Source organism: Pseudonaja textilis, chromosome 1, assembly GCF_049901715.1.
Source record: "Pseudonaja textilis isolate UNSWEBS1 chromosome 1, rPseTex1.2, whole genome shotgun sequence".
In the NCBI taxonomy this organism is placed as follows: Eukaryota; Metazoa; Chordata; class Lepidosauria; order Squamata; family Elapidae; genus Pseudonaja; species Pseudonaja textilis.
In genome coordinates, this window is record NC_141990.1 from 6262976 (window position 1) to 6278231 (window position 15256).

General features: G+C 43.8%; 1 protein-coding gene across 1 annotated transcript in view; it reads left to right on the forward strand.

Moving 5' to 3' along the window:
- TBX2 (T-box transcription factor 2) overlaps positions 1-15256 on the forward strand; it is a 47650-nt gene that overhangs the window by 11704 nt on the left and 20690 nt on the right. The window contains 3 exon segments of the mRNA XM_087924884.1: positions 3376-3522; positions 7970-8046; positions 10472-10641. Of these exon segments, the coding sequence (XP_087781010.1) occupies positions 3376-3522; positions 7970-8046; positions 10472-10641 (394 nt within the window).

Genomic DNA, 15256 nt, shown 5'->3' on the forward strand with positions numbered 1-15256 from the left:
GGAAAACCTCCCCCCCACCGCCCCCGCTTAATTTTCAGAAGGGAACCCCGCGCCAAATCATCAGGGCAGCTCTCACCCATCCAGGCCTCCTCGGGAGTGATGGGACTTTTCTCTCCCAACTCGAACTAGTAGCCGAACTAGCAGCCTGGGCTTCTGTCCCAGAAGGGAGTAAAATCTGATAGGATTCACCTATGGATTGTCACCCATTGTGGCTCGGGAATCCAAAGGACAGTAGTTTGTAACGGGGATCACCCTAGATCGATTGAGTGGTTGATCTGCCTATATCTATCTATCTATCTATCTATCTATCTATCTATCTATCTATCTATCTATCTATCTATCTATCTATCTATCTATCTATCTACCCATCCACCCATCCACCCATCCATCTATCATCTCTTATCCATCCATATCTATCTATCTATCTATCTATCTATCTATCTATCTATCTATCTATCTATCTATCTATCTATCCATCATCTCTTATCCATCCATACCTATTTATCCATCCATCTATCTTCTATCTATCTATCTATGGTATCTATCTACCATATCTATCCATGTCTCCAACTACTGTACCTACTTACCTTCCTACCTATCTCTCACTCTATCTTTCTCTCTCTCTTTCTCTCCATCCATCCATCTATCCATCTACCTACCTATCTACGTCTCTCTCTCTCTCTCTCCATCCACCCACCTTCCTATCCATCCACCCATCCATCCATGGTATCTATCCATCTCTCTCCCTCTCCCTTTGTGTGTGTGTATGTGTGTGTATGTGTCGGCCTGCCTGCCTGCCTGCCTGCCTGCCTGCCTGCCTGCCTGCCTGCCTGCCTGCCTGCCTGCCTGCCTGCCTGCCTGCCTGCCTGCCTGCCTGCCTGCCTGCCTGCCTATCTATCTATCTATCTATCATCTATCTATCTATCTATCTATCTATCTATCTATCTATCTATCTATCTATCTATCTATCTATCTATCTATCTATCTATCTATCTATCTATCTATCTATCTTCTGTCTGTCTATCTATTTACCTACCTATCATCTGGAAATGAACTTTCCGCATCTGCCCGAGCCCCCCTTTGTAAAGATCCGAACCACTTAGAAGGTGGAAGAAGCGCACCGGAGTTGAGGTCCCGCCGTTTTTCTTCAACTTGCTCGGGAGAGCCAGGCGGTTCCCAGACCACCTTCTCCGTCCCCGCGAGCCTGTTTTTAGGATCGCGCTCGCTCTGCGCCGCGCTTCTTCTCTTCGCCCAAAGCAACCGGCGCCGTTGCGCAACGTCGGCGACTCGTTCGCTTATTCGCCACAGGATCTGAGATCCAAAGGGATCTTGCTTCGCTTCCGGAAGATCCTCCGGCCGATCTGGTTTTCGTGGGGAGGCGTGGAAGTGGGAAGCAGAGGTGATAGGGGTGTGCGCCCCCGCCCCCGCTTTGTTTTAAAGCTGCTCCGGTGAAACCCCCCGCCTGAGAATGCGGGGGGGGGGATCCGATTTGCGCTGTGTGTCGGTTGCCTCGGTTGCAGCTGAGGTGCGGAGGACTAGCGCCTTAGGGAGGCCGCGAGAAAAGAAAACGGACGTTCTGTTGGCTCATTCCGATTTATTCTGGAGTAAAGCGTCTTAGAAGCCGTCGAAGGAAAAGGAGATGGCCCAAAGAAGTCGGTGTTCTTGTGGGGAGGAAGGGGGGCAAAGCAGAAATCTTTTGGGGACAGGCTCTGGATTTCCATGGGAATCCAGAAAGGAGAGGAGAGGGGGCTTCCAATTGTCCCCCCCGAGAACTGGGACTTTCCTTACCTACCTTTAAACTGTCAGAATTACTCGTATTAATCTGCATTGGATATAATTCTGGATCCCCAAACTTGGGAACTTTGCTGGCTGGAGACTTCTGGGAGTTGAAGTCCCCAAGTCTTAAAGTTGCCAAGTTTGGAGACCTCTGTGAATCTGGATCGAATTTTAACATTTTCTTTAAGAGCAAGGAGAAGTTTAGGGGTCTTCCTCACCAAGTAAAGCTTGAAAGGTTGAGGTTTTGGGCTCAAGTAATTCGTTGATGAGCTTCGGTGGGGTTTAGGCCTAGGGTTTGTGGGGGCAGGAGAGTTGGGGGGGGGCAGTTTAATCAGAAACAAACCAGAGAAAGAGAAACCTGAAAGACAGAACTCTAGACATGGCCTGGAGCACAGGAAAAGTCTCCTAAACTCCCCTCCAATACAGACTTGCAACCCTTCAATTAGCAAGCATTCAGAATTGCACCAGCACTGGAAAATGTGACTTACCACACACTTACGACTGAGACAGGCGCTTGTGAAACGTATTTACGACAGGTCCAAGTGGCCATCATTTATGACCTTCCCAGCTGGATTCTACAAGTCAGATCAAGAGGGGAAGGCCGGATTTCTTTAACAACCTCGGGATTCATTTAACAACGGATGCAATTCGCTTAACAACATTGGCAACAAGATAATCCCGTTTGGGCACTGAATGACCACTTTGGCTGGCAATTCTCGTTCCCTGCCCCATAATTCTTCTCCCAGGACCTGGGACTGATCATAAATATATTAATTTTAAAAAGCCCATCGTGTATCATAAAATCATACCAAGCAACCTGAAGTTTCTCTGTCTAGGCCCAAAGTAAGACATTATTTGAGCCTGAACCCTCGATCTGTAAAGTTTTACTCCTGAAGAAGCTCCCTAAAGGTCTCCCTTACCTGGGCCAGCAGTTTTAAAACAAAGTTGTTGTTTTTCTTTTGCTCTTTCATTCATATTTTTGTCTGCTAAAAAAAAATCTGTCCAGACAGCAATTCCCTCTCTCCAAATTGGCTTTGTCTCTCTCTCTCATATTTTGTTCTCCGTCTCTTCTACCACCAGAGCAAAAACCGTTTTATGCATGTATTCCATTTCTACATCTCCGCCAAGCGGTATCCAATCATCCTTGTGTCTAACTAGCAACATTTAAAAAAAATAAAAATAAAGTTCAGCTTCGGGTTAAATTTTGGGGGCGCTGATCCTGAAAGAGATTGTTTGTTCCTCAGGACTTTTTTTTTTTAAAAAAAATATTTTTTTGCTGACGCTTTGCTTCTCTATCCTGTTATTGATTGATTTGTTGTGAGATTTGCAGTATTCCTGCGAAGGTATTTTATCCTAACCTCTCCCTCTTTTTCTTCTTTCTCCAAAATTGGGGTGTTTTTTTTTTTTCTTCTTCTTCTTACTTTACTGGAGGAGGAAGGATGCCATGGGATTTTTCTGGCGTGAAAACAAAACAATCAGCAGATTTTTTTTAAAATAAAAAGAGTGTGCTAGTTTCACACAGCGATGCTTTTAGAAGAGTTTCCCTCCTTTCTTCCTAGCTTTTAACCTGTTTCCTCCTCTTCCTCCCTTCTCTTACAGACCATCCTCAATTCCATGCACAAGTACCAGCCGAGGTTCCACATAGTCCGAGCGAATGACATCCTCAAGCTACCATACAGCACTTTCCGAACATATGTCTTCCCTGAAACTGACTTCATCGCGGTGACGGCTTACCAAAATGACAAGGTAAAGACTTAAGGATTAAGGGTTGGATGAGGGACTCCCTTCCTTAATTTCCTGGTTAATTCCTCCCTCCCACTTTCAAGTTTGACTTCCAAAGTGTAAATTGGAAAACTGAACCAGCTGAAATAGTAAAAGATTTCCTATGAGTAATTCGAGATAGACCGCCATGATCCTCGGAGGTTCCATCTAGCTTTAAACTTCCTGGGTTTCTTTCTTTCTTTCTTTCTTTCTTTCTTTCTTTCTTTCTTTCTTTCTTTCTTTCTTTCTTTCTTTCTTTCTTTTCTTTCTTTCTTTCTTCTCTCTCTCTTTCTTTCTTTCTTTCTTTCTTTCTTTTTCTTTCTTTCTTTCTTTCTTTCTTTCTTTCTTTCTTTCTTTCTTTCTTTCTTTCCTTCCTTCCTTCCTTCCTTCCTTCCTTCCTTCCTTCCTTCCTTTCCTTTCTCTTTCTTTCCTTCCTTCCTTCCTTCCTTCCTCCCTCCCTCCCTCCCTCCCTCCCTCCCTCCCTCCCTCTCTCTCTCTTTCTCTCTTTATTCCAGGAATTTGAGACCCCATCAAAGCGGAGTGTAAGGCTAGTATTAGGGAAAGAGAAATCTAATCTCTGCTCTACAATTTTTGACTGGAGGCTGAGCTTCTGGTCTTAACTATCTATTGGGCAGGGCTGGTTTTATTTATTTATTTATTTATTTATTGAAGTTATGTCCTGCCTTTATTACCTTGTAGGTAACTCAAGCCAATGAACATATCCAATATTCCTTCCTCCTCCTATTTTCCCCATAACAATAACCTTGTAAGGTGGATTGGGCTGAAAGAAAGCCCAAAGTCACCAAAACTTTCATGCCTAAGGTAAAACTAGAACTCATCATCTCCTGGTCACCCGTTCAAGGTCACCTGGTGACCTTGTCTCCTGGTGATTGGCCCCAAATCACCCAGTCAGCTTTTCAGGTCTAAGGTGGGACTAGAACTCTCAGACACCTCGTGATTGGCCCAGACTCACCCTGCCAGTTTTCGGGCCTTGGGCAGGACTCAAATTCACACCTCCTGGTTTCCAGGCCAGCAATTTAACCACTACACCATATGGGCTCTTAATATGTCTGTATTAATATCAGAAGGGAATATCTCATCCGTGAAACCCTTTTTATACATTTAAAAAAAAAAGTTCAAACTATCTCTCCCTTCATCCTGCTGATTTTTTTTAAAATCCTGTAGGAATACCTTATATTTTAAGAAGTGTTTCTGAATCTTTTATGGATCCGGACCTTAATTGAACTTTAATAACAAACTGAAAGCTTCTCCCCCGGCCCCAATTATCCTTCCTTCCTTCCTTCCTTCCTTCCTTCCTTCCTTCCTTCCTTCCTTCCTTCCTTCCTTTCCTTTCCTTTCCTTTCCTTTCCTTTCCTTTCCTTTCCTTTCCTTTCTTTCCTTCCTTCTTCCTTCCTTCCTAAGGCTAAGCACTGCAAATCAAAAGAGCCTTTTCCAATTTTATAACAGAAGTTTTTGCTGCGAGATTTTTTTTTTAAAAAAGTGCTGGGTTTAAATGCGTGTTGGTTTTTTTTGCGTGTATTTCAAGAAGGTTTGGATGCCCAACCCGTTGGAAACCTAGCATTGGATTCCCACAACCTGGGTCAGGTTGAGACCCTGGAGAGATAATTCTGGACTTGTTTAGCGACTTGAATTTTTAACAAATCGCATTTTTTTCCAAAGTAAAGCTTTTATTTTCTCGTACAGTTTAGTGTGACTTTCTATAGCCATACATGGATTGATGGTTTCATGTTGGTGTTTGTAAGCCACCCGGAGTTGCCTTGTGATGAGATGGACAGCAGGCAAATTTAACAAATCAATAAAAAAATACAGACATTTTATTCATGCGTTCGGGAAATGCATGCAAACCGATTTATTCAATCAGCAGCATAACCTGATTAGGGGGGAAATTCAGTCCCCAACTCTCTATTTCCCTGACCCTTTCCTGTCCCCCAAAATTCAGGGAAACCTGGTTAGTGCTTCCAAGCGCCACTTGTCCAGGGTTGGCTAAGTTTGCAGAATTAAGCTAAGTTAAAGCTGTAGCCTGCACTGACCCATCATCTAACCACATGTCCTGGTTTCACACATTTAAACTAGGCTTCAATGGGGCTGAGTGAGTAGTTTGGTGGTTCAGAATGTCTGGAAAAACCAGCCATTGTTTTGGGAAGTGGCCTGATTCATGTGAATGCGGGCAATAGAATAGAATAACAGAGTTGGAAGGGACCTTGGAGGTCTTCTAGTCCAACCCCCTGCCTAGGCAGGAAACCCTACACCACTTCAGACAAATGGTTGTCCAATCTCTTCTTAAAAACCTCAAATGTTGGAACCCCCACAATTTCTGGTGGCAAGTCGTTCCACTGATTAATTGTTCTGTCAGGAAATTTCTCCTTAGTTCTAAGTTGCTTCTCTCCTTGATTAGTTTCCTTCCACCCATTGGTTCTTGTACTGCCTTCAGGTACTTTGGAGAATAGTTTGACCCCCTCTTCTTTGTGGTAGGCCCTCAAATATTGGAAGACTGCTATCATGTCTCTCCTAGTCCTTCTTTTCATTAAACTAGACATACCCACTTCCTGCAACAGTTCTTCATATGTTTTGGCCTCCAGTCCCCTAATCCTCTTTGTTGCTATAATAGTTCTAGTCACCTGGATTACATTTCTGTGAAGGTAACTGGTGGATCCTACAGTCCTCTCTTTATTCTATTATCTCCCCGCTCCCATCCCCAATGAGTAAAACTGAACATTGAAAAATTATGTGAAAGCATAAAAGAGTTTCTCAAAGATTACATTAGAAGGGAAGGAAGGAAGGAAGGAAGGAAGGAAGGAAGGAAGGAAGGAAGGAAGGAAGGAAGGAAGGAAGGAAGGAAGGAAGGAAGAAAAACAAAGAAAGAAAGAAAGAAAGGGAAGGAAGGAAGGAAGGAAGGAAAGAAAGAAGGAAGGAAAGAAAGAAGGAAAGAAGGAAGGAAGGAAAAATGAAAGAAGGAAGGAAAGAAGGAAGGAAAGAAGGAGAAGGAAGGAAGGAAGGAAGGAAGGAAAGAAAGAAGGAGGACGGAAAGAAAGAAGGAAAGAAAGAAGGAAGGAAGGAAACAAAGAAAGAAGGAAGAAAGGGAGGAAGGAAGGAAGGAGGAAGGAAAGAAAGAAGGAAAGAAGGAAGGAAGGAAAGGAGGAAGGAAAGAAGGAGGAAGGAAACAAAGAAGGAAGGAAAGAAGGAAGGAAGGAAACAAAGAAGGAAGGAAGGAAGGAAGGAAGGAAGGAAGGAAGGAAGGAAGGAAGGAAGGAAGGAAGGAAATTGGGGCGGGGGGAGAAGCTTTCAGATTGTTTTTAAAGTTCAATTAAGGCCTGGATTCAAGATATAAAAGTCCCTGCATCCCCCGGCTGGAAATCGGATAGGAATTAGGTTTTTTTCTTTTCTTTTTGAAGCCGGCAGCAAAAGGAAGCTGGACATGGGGAAATTTCTTTTGCAAACGCTCGCAGGAAAAAGGATAAAAAAGGAAAAAAAAGGGCGAGAAGAGAGGCCTTTTTCTTTGCCGGTCTCCCACCCGTTCTGCCGCCCTTTCACTTTCGCCTGGGGGCTTTCTCTCCGCGGTGGGCCTGACGTTGGAGGGTCATTAATCGATTACGGCCTTCGCCCTTCAAATTTACGAGGCCACCAGAGGAGCCCAGCCAGCCTGGGCAAAAAAGTGGGAGGTGGGGACTTCCTATAAATTCGAGTTTTGTAGATCTCTGGACCGGAAGATGGGAAGGGGGAGACTGCCCTGGACCCTCCTTTGTCCCCCCCAAACCTCCGAGCCCAAGTCCTCCCACTCTAGCCCAGCACACAATCTCCACTTTCTTCTACCCAAACGAGCCGTTGTCTCTATTTCTGCAACCTTCTGTTTTTAAAAGAATCTATCTATATAAAAGCCACTCAGGCATCGTCACAAAATCTCCAGAACCGTAAAGCCGACAAACTTGAAATTTGGCACCTATATTCCTCTTGGCTTCTAGGGGCTCACTAAGGAAGGATTTTTCGAAATGACCATCAGAGCTATTAGTATTTCCTATATTATTATTATTAACACGCTCTGATGCTAAGGAGTTCTACTCCCCCTCCCCACCTGAAAAGAAATAGCTTCCAAATGCAAAACACAAGAATAGGAGTTTCGGTTTCAGTTTTACAGCACCAAGCAGCTTTAGTACAGAACAGTTGAGCTAAGCCACACCCAGGCTCCTTGCTGTCTCCTTGCTCACACAGTAAATACTGCTTCAGTTTCCAAACAGCCCTCAACTTTGGGGAGGAAAATAAGGGGGTGGGGGAAATTGTTGACACCCGAACTAGGGATTATCAGCTTGGTGTCCTCCAGATATTTCCCAAATCCGTAGCTATGACCTTGACTTCACTTATTTGGCCAGCTGGAAGAATTTCAACTGTTCCTGAACATTGTTTCAATTTTTCTCAGATCACCCAACTGAAGATCGACAACAACCCCTTTGCAAAAGGATTTCGAGACACAGGGAATGGGCGGAGAGAGAAAAGGTAAACTGAGAATATTTTTTTCCCTTAATGACAACAAGGTGGGATTTCTACAGGCAAATGCTGTTTTTTTTTTTTTTGTTTCTGTACTTTCTCCTCATCTTAGCTTGCCGTCCTAAATATAGTTCTCTTTGGGATTAAGATCTGTTAAGCCGTTCAGACAATTGTATTGTAATCTTGTTATTCTTATCTGCAACCTTATTCGTGTTTACTCAAAACAGTTGTGGGCAAGCCTTACTACCTGGATTAAGTCTTCAGCTTGCTGAAAACGAAGAGAAATTGACCCAACTTTGTAATCAAACACTGTGTTCATCTGAGGTGTTGGACTGTGGTTGGTTTAATCACGGTTTGTTAAACAGCCTCCTGCTGCCTGGGTTTTGATAGCACCTTGCCATAAACATGACTTACAAGTCACCGTTGCTGGATTTATACGCAACACATTAAATTGCAGAGAAGGGAATGGAGGGGAAGGAAGAGGGGAGAAGGGGAGGAGAACAGAGAAGACAAGACTAGGGGTGCTATTATAGCAGTCTTCCAGGATTTGAGGGGCTGCCACGGAAGAGAGGGGGTCAAATTATTCTCCAAAGCACCTGAATAGGATAGGAAAATACGCTGACCCTGTCCTTTTTGTGTCAGCCCCTCAAATACTGGAATACTGCTTTCATGTCCACCCTAGTCCTTCTTTTCTCTAGTCCGGCCAAACCGAAATCCTGCAACTGTTCTTCACATGATTTTAGTCTCCAGTCCCCTAATCATCCTGGTTACTCTTCTCTGTACTTTTTCCAAAGTCTCAATGCCTTTTTTGTAATGTGGTGACCACAACTGGATGCAGTATTCCAGGTGTGGCCTTACTAAGCCTTTATAAAGCGGTACTAATATCTCATACGATTTTGATTCTGTGCCTCTGTTTATACAACCAAGGATTGTAATTCGCTTGTTTGGCTGCTGCCAAAAAAGGACAAGAGAGATTTAACTGTAAAAGAATTAAGGAGAAATTTCCTGACAGTGAGAATTAATCAGTGGAATGATTTGTCTCCAGAAGTTGTGGCTGCTCCCACCCTGGAGATTTTAAAGAAGAGATTGGACAGCCATTTGTCTGCAAGGGTATAGGGCAGGGGTCTCCAATCTTGGCCACTTTAAGACTTGTGGACTTCAACTCCCAGAATTCCTCATCCAGCTTTACACTGCTTTGCTGGCTGAGGAATAATGGGAGTTGAAGTCCACAAGTCTTAAAGTGGCCAAGGTTGGGGACCCCTAGTATAGGGTCTCCTACTTGAGCAAGGGGTTGGACTAGAAGACCTCCAAGGTCCCTTCCAACTCTGTTGTTCTATATTCTATTAAACCGTACACAAAGTTTCACTCAACGTTCAAAGCACCGCCTTAGCTAAAGATGCTACCTTGGCTTAAACCACAGCTCCCCCTGCCTCTTACAAACAAATATTATATTAACCAATCCTAAATTTTTGTCAATGGGGAAATGAGAGCCGAACTTGTGAAGGAAAGAGGTTTGGTTTTTTTGCTCCAGATTTCATAGCAGTCAGGAACTGATTTGCAAATGGCACCGTGGCGGCCATTTTGGCTCTCTAAGAAACTAAGCAGGGGGAGGCCCGGTTAGCAATTGGATGGGAGACCACCAGTTGATCCCTGGGAATGCTGATTAGGCTGAAGGATTAACCAACCAGGAAAGCAGCATCAAGCCCCTCTCACATTGGTAAGCATTGTTTTTTGAGCAGGAGTCAATTTTCCTCAAAAGGGACTCGGCTTTGGTGAGGTGATGTCCATTTTTTTTTTCAGTTGGGAAGTTTTGAGGTGCTGCCCTTTGGGTTTTGTTTGGACCTTGAGGAGTACAACATAGATCAGGGATCTCCAAACTTGGTGACTTTAAGACATGTGGACTTCAAATCCCAGAATTCCCCTGCCCTAATCACTTCCTGTTTCTCTATCATAGCTGGCTGAGGGATTCTGGGAGTTGAAGTCCACACATCTTAAAGTTGCTACATTTGGAGACCCCTGACATAGATAGTAGGGCTGGAAGGGACCTTGGAGGTCTTCTAGTCCAACCCCCCTGCTCAAACAGGAAGCACTACACCAATACGGCTCAACCTTGGCCACTTGAAGATGGGTGGACTTCAACACCCAGAATTCCCCAGCAATAATTGCTTCCTGTTTCTCGAGCATAGCTGGCTGAGGGATTCTGGGAGTTGAAGTCCACCCATCTTTCAGTGGCCAAGATTGAGCGACATTACTGCTACCATTCCAGATAAATGGCTGTCCGATCTCTTCTTGAAAGCCTCCAGTGATGGAGCACCTCGAATTCTAGAGATAAGAGGAGGAAGGAAGTGGGGGCGGGACGACTCGAACCCTCTCAAATGCTGACGCTGAAGATTAAAACTTGTCCCCTTCCCCCCCCTTTTCCCTCCACTGAAAGGAAGCAGCTGACTCTGCCTTCCCTGAGGATGTATGAGAATCCCTGCAAGCAGGACCGAGATGGCGGAGAATCCGATGCATCATCTTGCGAACCTGCCCCTGTGCGAGAATGTCTTCACTCTCCATTGGCGACAACTCCCAGTCCTTTACAGGTCCATCGAAACAGCAGAGGTGAGGATCTTTTTTTTGAGGGAGGGGGGATTGCAGGATCCCCAAGGGGTGGAGGGAGGGGCGATTCCTTCTCTAACCATGGTGGGAGGCAGTGGTGGGATTCTACCAGTTTCCCTATCGGTTTGGCGATGACGCATTTCGCACACACATGTGCTCAGCTTTGCAAACACAAGCTAAGGCATTTTTTGCTACCGGTTCCATCGAACCGGGCCGAACCAGTAGCATTTCACCAATGGTGGGAGCAGAGGTGGGTATTCAGCCGGTTCTGACCAGTTCTGGAGAACCGGTCATGGAAATTTGGAGTAGTTCGGAGAACCAGCCAATCCCACCTGAGACTGGCCCCGCCCCCATCTCTTCTCTGTCTCCCATTGAGTCCCAGCTGATTGGCTGGGTCTTCTTTGGTTGTCCTGCACAGGAGAGCGGAGCTGGAAAGCAGGTTAGTGGGGCGGGGAGGGAATGGGGATTTTGTAGTATCCTTCCCCTGCCACGCCCACCAAGCCACACCCACCAAGCCACGCCTAAAGAACTGCTAGTAAAAAAAATTGAATACCATCCCTGGGTGGGAGGCCACCCCCAGTTCTAATCCTGAACTCTCTGGACACCCCAATACAAGCCTTTCCCTCCCTTTAAAAGGGTTTGAATTTCTTCCACGAAAAATATAACAAATCTATAGGTCATCCTCGACTTATGACTACCATTGAGACCAAGTTTTCTGTCGCTATGCGAGGCAGCGGTTCAGAGACCTTTGTCCCATTTTACCAACTTTCTTGCCCCCATGGTTAAGCGAATCGCTGCCATTGTTATGTGAATAATACGTCGTTGTTTAAGCGAATCTGGCTTCCCCGCTGATTTTGTTGGTCAGGAGTATATGCCTGTGTGCCAAGCGTCTGGATTTTTAATCACGTGATCGTGGGGGATGCTGCCACGGCCGTAAATGTGAAAAACAGCCATAAGTCATTTTTCCCAGTGACATCGTAACTTTCAACCATCCCTAGATGAAAGGTTGTAAGTCAAGGACTATGTGATGACCCAGGGTGGGATACAAAATAAACACAGTCACAGAAAACAGACGAAGCCCCTTTTATTCCTTCAGTTTGCTTCCGAGCTCTGAATATCTTTGAGTGAAGACAAAAACACTCCCACACAAACAGTTTCACGAAGAAGGAAAAAAAGCAACACAAACCAGGCAAGATAAAAGGCTGGAGGATGTCCACAGATAACACACACTGGGAAGGACCCCAAACTCAGAGAGGAACTATAAGCTAGAGATATTTACCTGCTTTGTTTCCAGCGTTCGCCAGTATGCAGGTCCATCCTCTTATCCAGTTCTCACAGCTGAAGCCCATGAAGGGGATCAAGGCCCTTTCCTCCCCCATAGACCATGCCATTCATGTCTCTCCCTTATCCCCTCATCCCTGCATGCCCTAGGATGGAGAGGGGATGGGCCTGGGTCTTCCTCTGACTGCCCAGCTGGCCTCTGCCCTTCCCCAGCCTCCTCCACAACCTCTGGAGCCCCACTTCCGCTCCCTGTCGGCTGTTCCTCCTCTCCCTCAGAGTCAGTCTCCACCAGGGGCATGACAGACTCTGTACTGCTGTGTGACCTAATCCCTTCCCAAATTATAATCACCTCTCTATCCCAGTTAATTTGTACAGGTGGTCCTCAAACCTATAACCACCACTGTGCCCAAAATTTAGGATGCTAAGTAAGAAATGATGGTGAAGTGCATTTTGCCCCCCCCCCATTTTATGAACTTTTCTCGCCACGTTTGTTTAGTGAATCGTGGCAGACGTTAAATGAGTCACATGGTCGTTAAGTGAATCCAGCTTCCCCATTGGACTTTGCTTGTCAGAAGGTCGCAAAAGGGTATCACGTGACCCCCCCAGGGACATTGCCACTGTCATAAATAGGGTCAGTTGTTCAGCATAAATCACGTGACCATAGGGGAATGCCGCAACGGTCATAAGTGTGAATGAACCGTTGTAAGTCGAGGACTATCTATGTTATACCATAGTTGGAGATGCAGGTTCCAAAAGGGTGAGAAACAGATGTTTCTAGGCTTAAATTAGGTTTATCCATGGAGGAGAATGTGAATATTATTATTTTTTAAAATAATATTGTCTCTAATCCTCTCTCTGCTCCCTTTCAATCCAATTCCTTGCTACTGATAAATGCATTTTGCTATCTATTGCCCCCTGCTGGTTGTATTAAACCCCCCTTTTTTTTCTCCTGTGGAATTTTTAGTCACTTTTACCCTAAAAACTTTCTGAAAATACCCAGAATTATTAAAATGTGCAAACCGAAGCTTTTCTGATTTTAAAATGAATAAACTTGTGTTTTTTTAAAAAAATCCACACCAAATAAACTGACAATAAATTAATCAAGGTTGCCATCTTTGCACACCTAGTGAAGAGAAGGACCAGGGGAGACTGGACAGCGGTCTTCCAATATTTGAGGGGCTGCCACAGAGAGGAGGAAGGGGTCAAGCTATTTTCCAAAGCCCCTGAAAGCCAGACAAGGAATAATGGATGGAAACTGAACAAGGAGAGATTCAATCTAGAAATAAGGAGAAACTTTCTGACAGTGAGAACAATCAACTAATGGAACAGAAGTTGCCCTCAGAAGTTGTGGGAGCTTCATCACTGGAGGCTTTCAAGAAGAGATTGGATTCCCTTCTGTCAGAAATGGTGTAGGAGCTTGGCCAGGGGGTGGACTAAATGACCTACAAGGTCCCTTCCAACTCTGATTATCTTGTATCTGTTATAAGAGCCCACAAAAAAATCACTATATGGGTAATCTACAATTGAGCCCAACATTTATGTTGCTAAGTGAGGAATTGGTTGAAATTTGCCCCACTTTACGACTTTTCTTGACATGACCCCAGGACACTGCAATCGTCATTAATGTGAGTCAGTTGTCAAGTATCCAAATGTAAGTCATGTGACCATGGGGATGCTGCAACAGTCATAAGTGTGAAAAAAATGGCCATAAGACACTTTTTTCAGTGCTGTTGCAACTTTGAATGGTCACTAAGTGTGATATGTTGCGGACTACCTATATTTTAAGTGTCTTGGAATTAAAATTTGCAGCAGTTTACTCTCAAGTAAAATCTTTCCACGTGATTGAACCCAAGTCAGACAGCTGCATTATAGCTTAACCTGGCAATCTAGTTTATGCAGTTCTAATGGAATTTGTCTGGTTTTGTCTTAGCAACGAGAGATGGTTAACCAGGATTGATGGTTTAATATAAAAGAACAAATGCAGCCAATGAAATATCCGGGCTTTCAGCTTTAAACTATTATTTTACTTTTGAGTAAACCTACACAATATAGAATAGAATATGCTATATGAAATATGGAATATGGAATGTAGAATGAGGAATGAGGAATATGGAATATGGAATATGAAATAGAAATAAATAGAAATAGAATATGGACTATGGAATAGAATAGAATAGAATAGAATAGAATAGAATAGAATAGAATAGAATAGAATATGGAATATGGAATATGGAATATGGAATATGGAATATGGAATAGAATGTGGAATGTGGAATATGAATAGAATAAAATGGAATATGGAATACAGAATAGAAATAGAATAGGAATAGGAATAGGAATAGAATGAAATTAGAATAGAATAGAATAGAATAGAATAGAATAGAATAGAATTGAATAGAATAGAATAGGAGTATGGAATAGAATAGAATTTTTATTGAGAATAGAATAGAACATGGAATATGGAATATAGAATAGAAATAGAATAGAATAGAATATGGAATAGGAATAGAATGGAATGGAAATATAGAATAGAAATAGAATAGAATATGGAATAGGAATAGAATGGAATGGAATGGAATGGAATGGAATGGAATAGAATAGAATAGATAGAATAGAATAGAATAGAATAGGAGTATGGAATAGAATAGAATTTTTATTGAGAACAGAATAGAATAGAATAGAATATGGAATATGGAATAGAAATAGAATAGAGTATAGAATATGGGATATGGGATATGAATAGAATAGAATGGAATATGGAATAGAGCTGGAAGGGACCTTGGAGGTCTTCTAGTCCAGCCCTGTGCTCAAGCAGGAGACCCTATACCATTTCAGACAAGTGACTTGTCTAGTCTCTTCTTGAAAAACCTCCAGTGATGGAGCACCCACAACCTCTGGTGGCCAGCTGTTCCACTGGCTAATTGTCCACCCTGTAAGGAAGTTTCTCCTTAGTTCCAGGTTGCTTCTCTCCTTGATTAGCTTCCAACCATTGTTTCCAACACGAGACTTTTAAGTTTGGCTGCAGGTTTAAATGGATGGAGCTTTAGTTGATACAGGTAGTCCTCGACTTACGACCGCAATTGGGCCCCAAATTTCTGTCGTTAAGTGAGACATTTGTGCAGTGAGTTTTGCCCCACTTTTACGACTTTTCTTTGCTACCGTTGTTAAGGGAATCACTGCGGTTGATAAGTTAGCAAACCCGGTCGTTCGTGAATCTGACTTCCCCTTTGACTTTGCTTGTCAGAAGGTCACAAAACGAGATCCCATGACCACCCCCCTTCCAGGGCTCTGCAACCGTCATAAGTATGAAGCAGTCTCCAAGCATCCGAATTTTGAT